At 50.9% G+C, this 18,002-nt stretch overlaps 1 protein-coding gene across 3 annotated transcripts in view; it reads left to right on the forward strand.

Moving 5' to 3' along the window:
- The window catches only part of LOC142291291 (sushi, von Willebrand factor type A, EGF and pentraxin domain-containing protein 1-like), a 344,209-nt gene that overhangs the window by 36,346 nt on the left and 289,861 nt on the right, over nt 1–18,002 (forward strand). For all 3 annotated transcript variants that reach the window (XM_075335715.1, XM_075335716.1, XM_075335717.1), the window contains exon 2: nt 10,710–10,799. In XM_075335715.1, coding sequence (XP_075191830.1) covers nt 10,710–10,799 — 90 coding nt within the window. The remainder of the gene's footprint in view (nt 1–10,709; nt 10,800–18,002) is intronic.

Below are 18,002 nucleotides of genomic sequence, written 5' to 3' on the forward strand. Positions count from 1 at the left end.
CAGGAAGGGGAGGAACTACAGGAGGATTCATATGCGCAAGACACAACAACATCACCAAGGTCCAGACGTTCATCATCACCAACGCGGCAGGCATGGGACCATGGGGGACAGGGATCAACAAGGGCGCATAGTACCGTGTTTTTCCAAAAATAAGACCTCCCCCCAAAATAAGCCCTACCAAGGATTTTCAGCATTTTCGGAGAAAGGCTTAAATATAAGCCCTCCCCCGAAAATAAGCCCTAGTCCAGGATCAATAATGAAGTGTCTGTGCAGCTAAAAAAGTTACAGATATTGCAGGACACTTCATTATACACAGCGGCACCCGGCAATTACACTCACCCGACACTGAGCGGCAGGACCTGCAGTGATCACACACCCGCACACATCACATCACACACACACACACACACACACACACACAAAATCAGATCTCACACACACACCAGATCTCACACACAAACATCGGATCGCACACACAGTCAGATCGCACACATAATCAGATCGCACACATAATCAGATCGCACACACAAACATCGGATCACACGCAAACATCAAATCACACACAAACATCGGATCACACACACATCGGATCGCATACACACTCACCTCATCCAGCGACACCGATCTCTTCTCACTGGGAGAATCCTGAGAGGCAGTGCAGCGCGACGAACAAGACCTGCGGCCGGACACGTGACTTGCTCTCATTCCCTGCTGCCGTAAGTGCTGGATGTGATGTGATGTGATGTGTGTGTGTGTGATCTGCTGTGTGTGTCTGCAATCGACTGTGTGTTTTTCTGCGATCGGCTGTGTGTGTCTGTGATCGGATGTGTGTATCTGTAATCGGATGTGTGGTCTGTGATCGGATGTGTGTATCTGTGATCGGCTGTGTGCGCCTGTTATCGGCTGTGTGTATCTGTGATCGGCTGTGTGTGCCTGTGATCGGCTGTGTGTGCCTGTGATCGGCTGTGTGTGCCTGTGATCGGCTGTGTGTATCTGTGATCGGCTGTGTGTATCTGTGATCGGCTGTGTGTGCCTGTGATCGGCTGTGTGTGCAGCAGGGTAGGGCGGCGTGCAGCACCGACCGGAGATTACAGTAGGCCCTGGGAGCCACGCAGATGTCCTGGTCTGGTGAGTATGAGTCTCCTGGGAAGTGGGGGGGTCTGTTTTTTTGGGGGGTAAACTTACCCCAACCGTGTTTCTCCAAGAATAAGACTTCCTCCAAAAATAAGCCCTAGTGCTTTTTTGGGGGGCAAAAAAAATATAAGACAGTGTCTTATTTTTGGAAACACACGGTAGCAGGCGAAATGTTGAGGTAGGTGCAGGAGAACATGAAGAAATGGAGGACGAACTGTCCATGGACATGAAAGACTCAGCGGATGGGGGAGACCTTGGTCAAATTTCTGTTGAAAGAGGTTGGGGGGAGATGTCAGAGGAAGAAAGAACGGTTAGCACCTCTATGCCACAAACACAGCGTGGACTTGGTCCGCATGGCTGCGCAAGACACATGAGCGCCTTCTTGCTGCACTACCTCCAACATGACCCTCGTATTGTCAAAATTAGAAGTGTTGATGACTACTGGCTTGCCACACTATTAGATCCCTGGTACAAGTCCAAATTTTGTGACATAATTCCAGCCATAGAAAGGGACGCACGTATGCAGGAGTATCAGCAGAAGCTGTTACTCGATCTTAGCTCGGCTTTTCCACCAAACAACCGTGGTGCAGGGAGTGAATCTCTCAGTTGTAACTTGACAAACATGGGATGGTCTCGTCATCTTCAACAATATACCCGTACCAGTAGCACCGTATCTGGTGCTGATAACAGCAATTATTTTGAATCTTTTCATAATTTTTTTAGACAATCCTTTGCAAGGCCACCAGAGACAACAAGTCTGACACATAGTCAACGGCTGGAGAGCATGATACAGGAGTATCTCCAAATGAACATCGATGCAATGACTTTGCAAATGGAGCCTTGCTCATTTTGGGCTTCAAATCTTGAAAAATGGCCAGAGCTCTCCACTTACGCCTTGGAGATTTTGTCGTGTCCAGCTGCCAGCGTTGTCTCTGAACGTGTCTTCAGTGCTGCTGGGTGTGTGCTGACAGATAAGCGCACGCGTCTGTCCAGTGACAATGTGGACAGACTAACGTTCATCAAAATGAACAAGTCATGGATCCACAAGGAATTTACTACCCCTGTGTCATCCTGGGGAGAGTAAATGCTTGTGGATTTTGAATGTGCTTGATGTAAATCTACCTGTGAAGTGTACAACTAGGGCACACGTGCTGCCACTGATGTGGTGTCTGTGTGGCCCAATTTTTGGAAGAAAAGGAGACTCCGCTTGGAGTAACCCTTGCTTACATTGTTTTTAAAAATGATCCAAGATAAACAGAGCTGGGATCAGGAAAGACTTAGCTACCTACCCCGATGTCATCCTGGGGACGGTTAAGTATGGCGTATTTTTGAATGTGCTTGATGCAAATCTAGCTGTGACGTGTACAACTGGGGCACACGTGCTGCCACTGAAGGGGTGGGTATGTGTGGGGCCCAATTTTTGGAAAAAAGGGAGACTCCGCTTGGAGTAACCCTTGCTTACATTGTTATTAAAAATGATCCAAGATGAACAGAGCTGGGATCAGGAAAGACTTAGCTACCTACCCCGGTGTCATCCTGGGGATGGTTAAGTATGGCGTATTTTTGAATGTGCTTGATGCAAATCTAGCTGTGAAGTGTACAACTGGGGCACAAGTGCTGCCACTGAAGGGGTGGGTGTGTGTGTGGCCCAATTTTTGGAAAAAAGGGAGACTCCGCTTGGAGTAACCCTTGCTTGCTGTATTTTTTAAAAGGAGCCAAGATGAACAAGTCATGGTTCAGCAAATACTTTGCTACCTACCCCGGTGTCATCCTGGGGACGGTTAAGTATGGCGTATTTTTGAATGTGCTTGATGCAAATCTAGCTATGAAGTGTACAACTGGGGCACAAGTGCTGCCACTGAAGGGGTAGGTGTGTGTGGGGCCCAATTTTTGGAAAAAAGGGAGACTCCGCTTGGAGTAACCCTTGCTTACATTGTTTTTACAAATGATCCAAGATGAACAGAGCTGGGATCAGGAAAGACTTAGCTACCTACCCCGGTGTCATCCTGGGGACGGTTAAGGATGGCGTATTTTTGAATGTGCTTGATGCAAATCTACCTGTGAAGTGTACAACTGGGGCACAAGTGCTGCCACTGAAGGGGTGGGTGTGTGTGTGTGGCCCAATTTTTGGAAAAAAGGGAGACTCCGCTTGGAGTAACCCTTGCTTGCTGTGTTTTTTAAAAGGAGCCAAGATGAACAAGTCATGGTTCAGCAAATACTTTGCTACCTACCCCGGTGTCATCCTGGGGACGGTTAAGTATGGCGTATTTTTGAATGTGCTTGATGCAAATCTAGCTATAAAGTGTACAACTGGGGCACAAGTGCTGCCACTGAAGGGGTAGGTGTGTGTGGGGCCCAATTTTTGGAAAAAAGGGAGACTCCGCTTGGAGTAACCCTTGCTTACATTGTTTTTACAAATGATCCAAGATGAACAGAGCTGGGATCAGGAAAGACTTAGCTACCTACCCCGGTGTCATCCTGGGGACGGTTAAGGATGGCGTATTTTTGAATGTGCTTGATGCAAATCTACCTGTGAAGTGTACAACTGGGTCACAAGTGCTGCCACTGAAGGGGTGGGTGTGTGTGTGGCCCAATTTTTGGAAAAAAGGGAGACTCCGCTTGGAGTAACCTTGCGGTGTTTTACATGATTTTAGAAGGGCATGCCATGAGTCTGTGTCTCCTCCTCTTTTTCCTTGTCCAGCTCTTTTGTTTTCGCATGAGTATATGTCCTTGTCACTTTCCCATGTGTTTGTGTTGTGTTGTGAGTTGTTTGTCACCTTTTGGACACCTTTGAGGGTGTTTGCTAGGTGTTTTTATGTGTTTGTGATTGCCTCCCATTGTTTCCTATGCGGTTCGAGTGGTTCGCCGAACCGAACTCGAGCCGAACCACGACCGGTTCGCTCATCTCTAATCTGCACCTTGGGGCACACACATTATTTACTTAGAACTAACAAATTAATTTATAATATCTTTATGTTTTCTAATGTGCTGCTGGGTGTTTTTGCTTGCATTGCTTTCTCTATAACTAAACCATACTGTAGTGAATGTGTCACAGCCAGGGATATGGAGTACTCGGTCCCGGGCACTATATGTCTTGGGAATGTCACTGTAGTGGCCGTTGCCCAGTTCCGTGAGCTGGGCCCTTTTTGTAATGGGGGTATTTATAGGGGAGAATAAGATAATGTTCACATGTGACACCACTTGTGGTGTGCCAACCCGGCAGCGGGTTCGAACCGCTCGGATCCGTGGGGGGTGATTACTCATGGCTTAAGGGTCTCCGGACCCGGGGGCTAGGGCCACACTCAAATGGAATGGGGGTATGTACAGGGGATATATAGTTAGTTCGTGACGCGACCCGTGGTGTATGGTAATTGGGAGTACCGCCGCTGCCGTTGGGAGTACCCAGGGTGATGCAGTGGGGCAGCTCTCCTGGCACAAAATTTAGATTGTCTGTAGTGGCGCAGTAGCTTAAAACTTTCCGGGCCCCGCTCCCCACTGTGGCTAAGTAGAAGAGCTTGCTCTCAGGAGCTCATGCTTGCGATTTCAGTGGGCCGCTTGTTTGGAATGCCCTATCCCCCTCGTTGCGCTAGTGCCCCCGATCTCTGAGCTTCTTGGGAACAGTCCATAAAGGCCCTGTCCTCCTGAGGTTAATTGCCGGGTCGCCTAAAGCTTCTCCCTGACTTAGGGTCCGTGTACCCCGTCGTGCCTTCAGTCCCAGACCGGTGATAGGACCGGGCTGCTGACCGTCCTCCTTCATGGATTCCAGGAACCTAGCTTCAATCCCCTGCGAACAGGGGTCCGACTCCTCGAGGTCTGCGACCTAGTCTGCTTCCCCTGGGAGCCACTACTCCCAGCTTCCTCTGAGCTCCTCACAGCTCGGGGGCTACTTCTTGACTCAGGGAGCTGCTACTCCCAGCTCCTCACTCTCTGGGAGCTACTTCTGTTCTAAGCTGACACCTCCCACCTCCTTGTCTAGGTGGGCGGCCCTATTTATGCTTAAGCAGCCCACTGGTGTGCCTGACAGGTGTGGTGTATCTAGGATTTGTGAATGCTGATGGAGGCAGTACCGCAGGATAGACACCTGGAACCATGGGGGGTTGAATACTGCATGGGGAGGGCAGTTTGTGCAGTAGCCTGTGACAACCTGAATAGTCCAGGGGCATCACAAATGTCTTGGGAATGTCACTGTGGTGGCCGTTGTCCGGTTCCATGCCCTGGGCCCTTTTTGTAATGGGGATATTCATAGGGGAGAATAAGATAATGTTCACATGGGACACCACTTGCGGTGTTGCGGCCAGGTGTAGGGAGCCGCCGCTGCCGACTACTGGGGCTGGTGGTATTGGCAGCTAGAATGGTAGACCCTCCGTAAGTATAGTTTTGCCCCAGAGGGTGTATGGTGCAGTGGGCATCGGAACAAGGTAGTCCACACAGGTGTTCAGTGCAACTGGTTTACTCACTGCTGAATATGTTAACTGGTTGCCCGAGGCCGTCTGGTTTTGCCTTCAGGTCCCCTTCATCCCAGTGCCAGTTTGGTTCTCTGGTACCTTCTTCCCCTGCACCTGTCTCTGGTAAGTGGGTCCCCATGGTATAGAACAACTGGGGGTCACCGTTCTGTGGTTTGTCCACTTCTGTCTGCCTGACAGTAGCATGAACCCTGTGGGGTTGGAGTCTCTGGTCCTGTCCCCGGGTCTCCCTTTTCTACTGAGTCTTCGGATTCTTTAGGTTCAGCAAGGTCCTTGATGGTCCCCTTGTACAGGTGTTAACAGGCCGGCCTGGAGCTCTCCTGTCCTAGGGTCCTGTACCCCGTCGGTGCGTAGTTCTGGGAGTACTCCATCATACTCAACCAGCAACCACTTCTCCTGGGTACCAGGTTACCGTCAACCCGAGTCAGGATGTCACTTCGCTTCTACCTTCACTCTCCTGCTGTCAACTCTCAACTCACTACTCTCCACAGTCTGCCCCTCCCACCTGGTCAACTAGTGGACTGGATTGGCTCCACCTCTAGGCGGCCATTCATTGGTCCCACCCTAGCTGGGTACCATTGTATGGGGGATTGTTGGGGAAACACTGGGATTACCTGAGTTTTTGTTGGTATCGGCACTGGGGTTCTGGGTCCCTAAGGGGGTAGGCCCGGCATCCTTGTGGGGATGCAGAACCTTGTAGCACCCTGATGGTCCCAGCGGCGCTAAAAATGCTTGTGGTTATGTCTAATAGCAAAGCAATTAAACGAAGGCCAACATTGATTCTATAGCTAGTGATGTCGTGCGCGATAGCACCCGCCCCCGTCGTACGTGCGATATGTGGTGATTGCTGCCGTAGCGAACATTATCATTACGGCAGCGTCACACGCACATACCTGTGCAGCGACGTCACTATGACCGCCGAACAATCCCTCCTTCAAGGGGGAGGTGCGGCGTCACTAAGCGGCTGGCCAATAGAAGCGGAGGGGCGGAGATAAGCGGGACGTAACATCCCACCCACCTCCTTCCTTCTGCATTGCCGGTGGAGGCAGGTCAGGAGATGTTGGTCGCTCCTGCAGTGTCACACATAGCGATGTTTGCAGCCGCAGGAACGACGAACAACATCGCTAATATACAATTAACATTTTTTTGATTGAGGACGACTTCTCCGTGGTGAATGATTTTGGCCACTTTTGCGATCGACTAAGGTCACTCGTATGTGTCACATGCAGCGATGTCGGTAACGTTGCCGGATGTGCGTCATAAACACCGTGACCCCGACAATAATACGTTAACGATATCATAGCGTGTAAACCCCGCTTTAGTAGCATCTATGGGCTGATGCCATTAACTCCTTATTACCCCGTTTACCACCGCACCAGTGCAATTCGGGATGAGCCGGGTAGAGTTCCGGGACTGTCGCATCTAATGGATGCGGCAATTCCGGGTGGCAGCTGGCTGATATTGTTAGGCTGAGGGGCTTCCCATAACATGGAGCTCCCCATCTTGAGAATACCAGCCTTCAGCCGTGTGGCTTTACCCTGGCTGGTATCCAAATTGGGGGGAACTGCACGTTGTTTTTTTTAAACTATTTATTTATTTTATTTATTGCTCGATATAGACATGCCCACCGGCGGCTGTGATTGGTTGCATTGAGACAGCTGTAACTCAACGTGGGGGGTGTCTCTGACTGCAATCAATCATAGGCGCCGGTGGGTGGGGGAAGCAGGGAATACGAGATGGATTAATCAGCGGCCGGAATTTTCAAAAGAGACACAGTGTGAACGCCGTGCAGCGCAGCGCCGGTGATCGTGGATCAGTGAATATAAGAGAGGGGGTGGGAGGGAGAGACCGACATGGACAGAGAGAGAGAGACCGAAAGATCTGCATTTGTTATGTCAAAAAAACATGCGGATGCTTAGCATTGTGGTAGCGTTGTACAACAACTCATTGATTTCAATGGGTGTAGAACGCTGCCAAAACGCTCAAAAGAATTGGCATGCTGCTTTTCTAAATGCAGAGATTTTGTCAAATTTTTGACAATCAAAACGCTGCGTTTAAAAAAGCATCGTGCGCACGGATTTTGCATGATTTTCATAGACTTTGCTGGGGAAGCAGAACACATGAATTTTGACAATGTGACGCTGCAGCTCAAAACGCTGCGGAAACGCAAAAAAACAACGCAACGTGCGCACATAGCCTTACTGTTTTTGGCAATGGCTGATCGCCGACTACGAAGTGTCCAAGAGTCAACGTACTTTGTTGGATCAAACAGCTTCAAAGGTGGTCCAACTAGCCTGACAAAAAGCAGCGAAGAAATAGTCTTTGTCAGCAACGATGCACGGGATGGTGTCGCGATCGGGTTCATTTGCGAAAATCCCCGTTCGCATTCGCTGGAGGTAATGGGAATGGTACAGAGTGCATGTTGCAGTGGCACCATTTGGATCTGCCCCCCCCCCATTCTCATGTTGATATCACATGTATGGGTCCTTTCAGCTTTCTAAACCCTATAAATACATGTGTTACTCCCCCTTCATTATGTAATAATGTCCCCCATCCTGGTATATATAGTATGTCCCCATCCTGCTGTATATGGGCTGCCAGTCTGGTGTATATGGACCCCCAGCCTGGTGTATATGGGCCCCCGAAATGGGCCCCATCTGGTGTATATGGACCGCCAACCTGGGTCCCATGCTAGTACATATGGGCTTCCACCCTGGGCCCTATGCTAGTATTTATGGGCCCTCATGCTGGTATATATGAGCCCCCAGCCTGGGTCCCATCCTGATGCATATGGGCCCCCAGCCTGATTTATATGGGCCTTCAGCCTGGGCCCTGTGCTGGTGTATATGGGCCTCCAGCTGGTATATATGGGCTCCCAGCCTAGACCCCATGCTGGTATATGGGCCCCCAACCTTGCTATACATGTCCCCTGTTCTGTGTTTTACAATAAAATAAATCATTTACTCCCCTGCTCTATCAGGTCTTGAGCGGTGCAGTGCAGGCAGGACATCGCGCGCACAAGACAGCAGAGTCCCGGCGCTGAGCGATGATGTCACCACGCTGGGACTCTGTGTCCTGTGTGTGCGCTGTCATCAGCAGCAGTGCAGGGAGATCATGTCACCTCTGCACTGCCGCATAGGCTAACTATATCGGTGCGCTATGCACGCTGATATAGTTAATGGTATTGAAGCTCCGGGTGGGCCCCCTCTGAGCACGGGGCCTGGGACGGCCGCACCCTCTGCCCCCCGCTAGCTACGCTACTGCCCCTGCTCCTTCCATCCTCGATCCCCCTGATCTCTCCATCCTCCATCCCCCTCGTCTCTCAATTCTCCATACACCTGATCTCACTCTATTCCCCCTGCACAGCCTGCCGCCCTCTGCACCCTTCTCTCACATACTCTGCACTCCTCCATCTTCTCCAGCTTCTTTCCCGCTGGGAAAAACTCCATGGCCCACCCGAGTCACATGTACGTGACATCATCGCAGGTCCTGCAGCTCCAGTAACTGCTCTGCTTGTGCTTCCGCTCCACACATGGTTAATTTGTATAGTTTACAAATTAGCTATGTGGACAGAACCAGAGGTGCTGGTGTCGCGGGCGGGGAGGAGGGTGTTAATGCTGTGATCTCCCACTGCTCGGGTCCGGCCGCCGCTGCTGCTGCTCGGTGGCTCGAGCGATGGGCCGGATCCCGGGGACTCGAGCGGCGCTCCTCGCCCGTGAGTGAAAGGGGTTGATTTGTTGGTGGGGGATTTGATTAATGTCCGTGACGCCACCCACGGTTGTGGTGATTGTGTGGACACCACCGCTGCTCTGTCTGGGGATCCCGGGAGTGGTGGTATGGAGCAGCTAGATGTTGGTTTGCCCCTCCATGGGTAGGGGGTTTGGTAGTCCCGGGGCCCGATGATGGGGAGGTCAGGATGGTGGACAGGCGGGTTATGGGGCCTGTGGAGGTGCAGGGACGCAGGGGCAGTGCTGTGCCGCATGGCACGGAGGTACTCACTCAGCCCAAGGATCATGACACAGTTCACGGTAAACAAACGGCTGGTTGGACGGGTCCCTTGGACGGCTGCGGTGCTGATGTTCCCTGCAGTTAGCGGTGACGGTCTCTTCCCTGCACCTAAATACGGTTCTTTGGTAGCGATGGATTCCCACCGGTAACCCGCTCCCCAGCTTGGATATGAGCCGGAGGAGCCCCTCTCTTGCCCGCAGGCGCTGGCCCTGGGAAACTGGTGCCTTGGCGGTTGCGGTGTCTCCCCTTCACGGTCGGACTGTTGCCTTCAATCGGGACTTTGCTGCTGGGAGACCCGGAGGTCCCCTTCACTGACGGATTTGGCAAATTATGGCGACTCCTAGCCTTGCCGGGATCCGAAAGGCCCCTGCCACTGGTGCTGGCTTCTCTTTGTATACCGCTCCGGTACCGCCAGGCCACCACCCGTCCACGGTCCTTTCGGCAACCTCCGATCAGCCTCTCCTGCAGACGGTCACCGCCGTCTGCCAACCTTGCTGTCTCAGTCCGGGGCACACACCCGGACCAACTTCAGGCTTTCAAACTGTCACTTTTCTCCTCTCACTTCCACTCCTGTCACTTGCTCCTCTACCACTTCCTTCTACTCTCAAACTCAACTCTTCACTGTTTACTCCTTCACTTCCCTAGCTTGACTGCTGGTTTTCCCGCCTCCAGGACTGTGAACTCCACAGTGGGTGGTGCCAACCGCCTGGCCCACCCCCTGGTGTGAACATCAGCCCCTGGAGGAGGGCAACAAGGATTTGTGTTCTGACCTTGGTGTTCCTGCAGGGAATGTGGGGTGTGTGTGGTGTTGTGACCTGTGACCCCTGGCTTGCCCAGGGCGTCACATTGGCCCTCAGCGCTCTTCAGATTTTCCGGTACGCTGTACTGGCACGTACCGCCGCAAAAAAAGCACTGATTAAAACTCTTTTAAAATGTGTATAGAAAAACATGTAAGACTTTTAATAATCAGGAAAAACACTGAATTTAATTATTTTCAATAAAGTCAAGACATGTCATGTAATGTACAGTTTCGCCTTTTGTTGAATGGTAGTTTTGTCATGAAAAATTATTTTAATTAATTTTGGGTTTTTTTTTTCATTCCAGACTTCATTATAATGGCATCTGTGTGGTATTCAGTGAGAATTATGTGGACAATTTTCCTGATTTTTCTATCACAAATTATTTGTATTAAAGGTAAGTTATGTTTTTTCACACATTTCAGCTGGATAGTTTTTATCAGGCAAAGCCTCACACGTTCAGTATTTGGTCAGCATTTTACCTCAGTATTTGTAAGCCAAATTCAGGGGTGGAACAATAAGAGGAACAGTATAATAGAAACACGTCACCACTTTTGCATTTCTTACCCACTTCTGCTTTTGACTTACTAATACTGAGGTAAAAGAAACTCATCAAATACTGAGTGTGGGAACGTTGACTCAGAAAACTGGTGAAAACACGTTCATGAATTGTGGCCCTAAAGAATGGCCGGAGCACTGACCCCCCTCCCCCCGGGCATGTGTGGAGGCCAGCATGACACTGATTGGAGTGGAGGTCATGGTGTCACGGGTAGGGGAGGGGGAGTAAGTCAGGGTACAGTAAAAAGGTGATGCTGGGGGAGGAGCGGCACTTTTCCCGCTCTGGGACACCAGTGAGAGTCCCCATCCCTGTACCTGTTATGGACTCCGTGGATCAGCGCCTGGAGCGGCTGAGAGCTGCTGCTGGGACCATCCCCCCAGGTGGCTGCAGAGCCTGGTAGCAAGGATCTTCGGTGGGAGTCCGGGGGGGGGCAGGGACTGCACCCCTGCGACAGCGGCGCCCCCGGAGGTCTGGACCGGCAGAGATGCGGTCACCTGACCTGACTCCCAGGGCCCAGCGTCGCCGCAGAAGCTCCTACGGGGACCCTCCAGGCCGGACGCCGCGAGCTGCGAGGTCCAGCGGGCCCCGGCCTGGGAGGAATTCTAACGGGCGGCTGGGCCCAGCGGCGGTTGGCAGGCCTGCGCTGGAGTTGGGGGCGGGGCCTGCTGCCGCCTTGTCAGCGAGTGACGTCAGCGGTGCGGCGGGGCGCTCTGGTGATGTACCTGCCGAGCGCCCTGAGCCTCTCCTCCCTGCAGCATCGTTGCCTCAGAAGGATCCCGGTGAAGCGGGCGAAGCATGGCGGCGGCGGTCGGCGACAAATCGGGCCTGGCATTCAGGGCCTGAGGCTACAGAGGCCCTGTCTGGAGGAGGAGCCACATGGAGCGGGGGCGGGGGGGGGGGCTGCGCTCGGAAAACCCTGAAGAGAATATGCAGCTCCCTCTCTTTTGTCGGCGCCACTGATCGACGGGTCCAGGATGTGCGGCCTCTGGGGCTTTGGGCTGTGCGGCTGCAAGAGCCAGTGGAGCGGAGTCAGAGGGGAGGAGCCAAGTCGGGCCAGATTGGAGGGACGTCAGGATGCAGGAGGTCCGGCTGGCGGGGTCTCTACCCTTGTGCAGCTTGGTGAGTATGATTCTATGTTTTGTTTGTCTTCACATGCTGGTCAGGTACACAGTAAGGGGGGGTGACAGGTCAGCTGGGGTTAGGATTGGGGGTGCCAGCGGGTGTTAAGGGTAATGCGTTAAGTGGGGAGTTGTCAGAATTTAAGTTGCGTTTGCCAGTTGCGGGCACAGATTGGGGGCTAGGGACACCCCGGCGCCAGTGGCGGCTTGGGTTAATTCATCCGTCATTGCGGCTAGTGTGTACACAGTTGGGAGTATCTCTTCCACAGTATTAGTGGCAGTTCAAACAGAAAGGAACAAGGAGGTAAAAAATGTATTGTGAAAAAGGGGGAAGGACGATAGCAAGAAGGTAGATGTGGGGAAGTGGCGCTGGCACTTGATTCTTCAGACATATGCTAATTGGTTGCAGGCGCTGCAGTTTGGGCAAGAGTAATTGGCGAAAAGGGGCCAGAGAATTGTTTTCATTTGTTTTGCTATATGGGCTCGATTGGTGAGGCCTATAGGATTGATGGGGGGTAGACCTGGATCCGTTATGGCGAGCAAGGTCATCAGAGGATGGTTGCCGTCCATCCATAAGATGGGATCAGAAGGATATAGGTTTGTGGTGGTGGGTGATGGTGGCAGTCAGATATGGTCAGTCATTTCAGGGCGGGGCGGGGTTCCCCGGCCGGTCAGAAAGCTGGGGTGTCAGTGGTCAGTGCGGACAGACGGGGTCCTAGAAGTCAGGTTCGTGTTGGTACGTTAATGAGGGGGAATGCAAATTCGGTGCCACTTGCCGTTGTTTGGACACCTCTGCACCACTGTAAAGGAGCATCCCATGGGGTGTCCAAGGGTCAGAGACCGGGGAGCTTAGTGCGATGCTTCCGTACCTAAATTGGGATCCTGATAGGGACAGAGCTGAAGTTTGAGGTTAGGTTTTGGGGAGGGTTTCAGGATTCATTTCCCTGTTTTGAAGTCCCAGGGCAATCAGGAATCTCTCTCGGCGTATCAACATGGGGCGGTGGTAGGTGGAAGTTGGGAAAGGAGGTGGCGTTGGGGAGAGTGGGGGGCATAGTTGGTCACCCTCCTACCTTTTTTCTAATTTGTGGTTTCGCCATTCGGGGTGGGGCCCAAAGGGGGAGCCAGGTAAAGTCGGCTAATCCACTATTTGCCCCATCTCAGGGGTAGGTCAGTGAATGATGGTATACTGGCTGAGATTCGTTAGGTGTTGTATACGTCATTTGATGAGGCTACAAGTAGGAAAAAAGTGGTGGGGGAGGTGTGTTGATGACAATAGACAGATATTGAGGCAGCTTTCCGGGTCTTACCGGTTCATCCAAAAATGTGTTCGGTTATTGGGTTGTTTTTGGAAGGGAGATTATTTTGGGGACCCCTGCTTGCCAATGAGTTGTGCAGTATCGTGCACATTTGTTGAAACCTTTAGTTCTTTTTTAGAATGGGTGGGGCATAATGTTTTTGGTTTGGCATCACCGGTACCTTACCGGGATGAATTTTTTGGTGTGTGGGATTGGCTGTTTCGGCACAGACACCAGCAATGGAATGGATGGCGAGAGGCTTTGGGGTGCCTTTGGCATCTGGGAAAAAACTGTTGGGCCAAACACCTGTGTTTGTTTTTCTGGTCATTGTAATTGACTCAGTGATTAGGGAGGTTCGGCTTCCTGAGGACAGGTTGCCACGCTTAAGGTTGAGGTAGCAAGGGCATGCCGGGTTAGGAAATTACAATTAAAGGAGGTTCAATCACTATTGGGGGGGAAATTTAATTTTGCATGTCGGGTAATGTCCATGGGCTGAGTTTTTCACGTCGGCTAGCTTGCGTTACAGCTGTAGTGCTTGCTCCTCAACCCTACATACGTTTGTCGGCGGAACATAGACCGGACTTGTTGGTTTGGGGAGAGTTTTTGGGGAGCGGGACAATGGTCGTTCGTTGCTTAAGGATGAGGTAGTGGATAATTTCAAATTGGAATTGTTTACAGATGCTGCGGGGACTCAGGTTTCGGGCCCCCCCCCCCACCCCTTTTTTCAGGGTCAGTGACGTGCGGATTGGTGACCAGAAAGTTGGACGGCGGAGGAGTTGACAAGGAATGTGTCGCTGTTAAAAAAAATTTCCAATGATGGTCGCACTTCATTTGGGGAGGGACCAGTTGTCGAATAAGTAGATCCGGTTCAACTGTGACAATATGGGGGGGTGCTGGCGATTAATAACGGCTCGGCATATTCTCCCACAAGTTGTTCTGGTGTTGCGGCAGCTGGCCTTTGTTTAGAAATTTGATACGTGTCACAGCAGCTCAGGTAATAGGTATAGAGAGTCTAATAGCGGACGTCCTCTCTTGTTTTCAGTGAGATTGTTTCCGGGTTTTTGCAGTAGAGGCGGACGGCAGCAGCTTGTAGTCTCCTGGGCAGCTTTGGAGTGTAGTCTTCAAGCAGCAAGACTACTGATGCGGGCTGTTTGGCTGGTGCCACGTGGGTGGCGTATCAGGCCACATGGGTTCTCTGGGAGTAGTGGTTGGGTGATTGCATGCTGATTGAGGATTCCCAGTTAGGGCTGTTCCTGGGAGAAATGGGGGAAGGGGCGATAACAGGTTGGTTTTTCACGAAGTGGAGTCATTCGATTGGAGGTTTGGCATGCGAGTTCTGGTTGCGAGGTGTACAGGATTTGACAATTTGTTGGGCAGTTCAGGCATTGAAGGGTTCGCATGGGGGCCGTGGGCCGCGTGATGGTAGACGGCCTGTGTTATTTAGCTTAGTGGAATGTGTGGGTAGGGAATTGCGAGTAGTTTGTACATCTGCATTGAGGTATCATTGTTGCGGTTGGCTTTTCGTTGACGGTTTTTCGGGGCTTTGCGTATTGGCGAATTGGTATTTCCCAGTATGACGTGCCCCGGGGGGCTTGGGTAATAGTGACGTCCTAATTTTGGAGCATGGGGATCGAATTTTGGATCCAGAATTTTTGTCCAGATATTAGTTCATTAGTGTTTTTTGGGCATGTTTGAGAACATTGGGGCTGGTTTCGGTGATGCTTGCGGTGCATTCTTTTCGTATTGGGGCGGCGATGGAAACCTCTGAGTGTGGTCTCCCTGCCGAGACAGTTAAACAGATTGGTCAATGGAAGTCTCAGTGTTGTAAGTCGTGGGTTCGCAATGGTTTTCATGGGCAATTGATCGGAAGACTGGTTCTGATAGAGGGGACATGGGGGGGGTGTCATTCTTTGTGTTTGTATTGGAGCTACTTGGTATTTTTGTTAGTGCTTTATTTTCCAGACCCCCCCCCCCCCTTTTTCTTGCCTGGTATGGATCCTGGGCATTATAATGTGTACTGGGGAGCACAGAGAGCAGATACGAGAAGAAACAGAAGACAGCTAGTCTGGTCAGAGGGATAGGGCTCTTGTCGGATGGCTTGAGATCAGGGGTATGGGGTAGAATACGGCGTTGCAGGGGGTGCATACCTATGCTCATTTGGGCAGACCCCCTGACATTTTGGTTTTACGCGTCGAGGAACTTATTTGGGTGAGCGGCTTTTTCACATTTTGATAAAGATATTAAGCATGATTTGTTGCGGTTATGGGTGTCTTTTCCAGGAGTGACAATTTTGTGGTGGGACATGGTTACACGAAGGGGTTGGGCGGAAAGCATGGTCTGTGGAAAAGCTGAATGAGGTGCTGGTGAAAGTTAATATGGTTATCTCAAAAACTTGTGGTCTGCAACGTGGGAGTTTCAGCTCGGTATGTTGAGCTGGAGCGGGAGGTTGACGGGTCTTTGGTAGGCGGATGGGGGTGCATTTGAATGCAGTAGGGGTTGATTTGTGGGCCCTTGGAGTGCAGGGAGGTATTGAGCGAGCTTTGCTATTGTGGGGGGTCTCAGGCACTTGAAGGTTATCAAGGTGCCCTCGTTGTGGCAGGTTTATTGGTGGGTCCTTGAAGTTGGTGCTAAATTGGTTCGGGGAACCCATCCGGGTATGGATCCCCTCATTGGCAGAATGGTTGGTCACCTGGTGATTTTTGGGGGATCCCGACGGGGTATGTCGGGGCCCCCGTGGGTGTTTTTGGTGGTTAATGAAGGAATAACCCTTACACTTTGGTGTTCCTGAGCCAGTGTGGGTAACGGCTGGGAGCAATTTGGTTATATGGCTTGGTTATGGGAATCACCAGGGTTTTAGCTTCAAGGACCTTACCACAATGCAAATTTTTACATGTTATGTATTTGTTTAATAAATGGCTGCTATGGCCAAAATTATCCAAAAGTTAAATCGGTGTCTGAGTGGTTATTAGCGGATAAGGGGAAATTGGAAAAGGGGTGTTTATGCTTAATTTTGGCCGGAATCTACAATTCCAGGGTCAAGAATGGCCGGAGCACTGACCCCCCTCCCCCCGGGCATGTGTGGAGGCCAGCATGACACTGATTGGAGTGGAGGTCATGGTGTCACGGGTAGGGGAGGGGGAGTAAGTCAGGGTACAGTAAAAAGGTGATGCTGGGGGAGGAGCGGCACTTTTCCCGCTCTGGGACACCAGTGAGAGTCCCGCCCGCCCTCCCTAAAGTTTTTGAGTTCGCAATGAGCTGGAAGTTTTGTGGGGGCGGTATGGAAGTTTATCGGGTCGTAGTGGCCTGGTGGCAGGTTTATTGGTGGGTCCTTGAAGTTGGTGCTAAATTGGTTCGGGGAACCCATCGGGGTATGGATCCCCTCATTGGCAGAATGGTTGGTCACCTGGTGATTTTTGGGGGATCCCGACGGGGTATGTCGGGGCCCCCGTGGGTGTTTTTGGTGGTTAATGAAGGAATAACCCTTACACTTTGGTGTTCCTGAGCCAGTGTGGGTAACGGCTGGGAGCAATTTGGTTATATGGCTTGGTTATGGGAATCACCAGGGTTTTAGCTTCAAGGACCTTACCACAATGCAAATTTTTACATGTTATGTATTTGTTTAATAAATGGCTGCTATGGCCAAAATTATCCAAAAGTTAAATCGGTGTCTGAGTGGTTATTAGCGGATAAGGGGAAATTGGAAAAGGGGTGTTTATGCTTAATTTTGGCCGGAATCTACAATTCCAGGGTCATGTAAAGGGGAATAGTGAATATCTATATTCAACCTTTCAACTCAATTCAGTTAGTTAATAGTGATGGGCGAGCACTAAAATGTTTAGGTGGTCGTTACTTGAGCCAAGCAATTTGTAATGCTCGAATGCTTGTCTGTTGTAATGAGCATAATGGAACTCAATGAGAAACGCGACCATTTTTCCAGCAGACCCCTCCAAGAGGTCTGAGTGGGGCCTAGAAATTACTGAAATGCATGCAAACACCGTTGAAATGGAATAGGAACAGCACATGGAAGTTGCCTGGACACATCTCTGACTCAGATGGTGCTGCTCGGAATAATTTTATCAGAGTATTACGCCCCTTTAACTGACTGAAAATGATACTTAAAAAAAACGACAACTTTTTGGTACAAAATGTTAGGAAAACAGTCTTTCATGTATATAATGACATGTTTCTAAGGCAAATTTAAATAGAGAGAAAAACCGCCTTCTCCACCCCTTTGGCTATACAAAAATGTAGCTGTTTCCCATTTCAGCCAGGAAAAAAAACAAATTGTGTGTATTAGCTTTATGAAAACTCATCACTTTTGCAGTGATTATAAAATCAGAGATCCACCCGCACCTGTTAACTAGTTAGAGTGCGCTGTCAAACTCAGCATTATTTAACATGTGCTGGTGGGGACCGTGCCAATCCCTTCCACCTTCAGCGCTCTGGTGAAGCGATAACACAGATAACACCGATGGGTTTTCATTGTGAGGGTGGCAGGGGGCCGTAGTCATGGGCAGAGGTGAGCCCCTACCTCCAGGCAGCATCTCTCTTCTGTTCTACACTCCTGCCACCTCTAGAGTGCAACCAGGGACACTGACTCACCCCAGGGCTATGGGGTATTCAGTCCT

This window comes from Anomaloglossus baeobatrachus, chromosome 2 (genome assembly GCF_048569485.1).
Source record: "Anomaloglossus baeobatrachus isolate aAnoBae1 chromosome 2, aAnoBae1.hap1, whole genome shotgun sequence".
NCBI lineage: Eukaryota > Metazoa > Chordata > Amphibia > Anura > Aromobatidae > Anomaloglossus > Anomaloglossus baeobatrachus.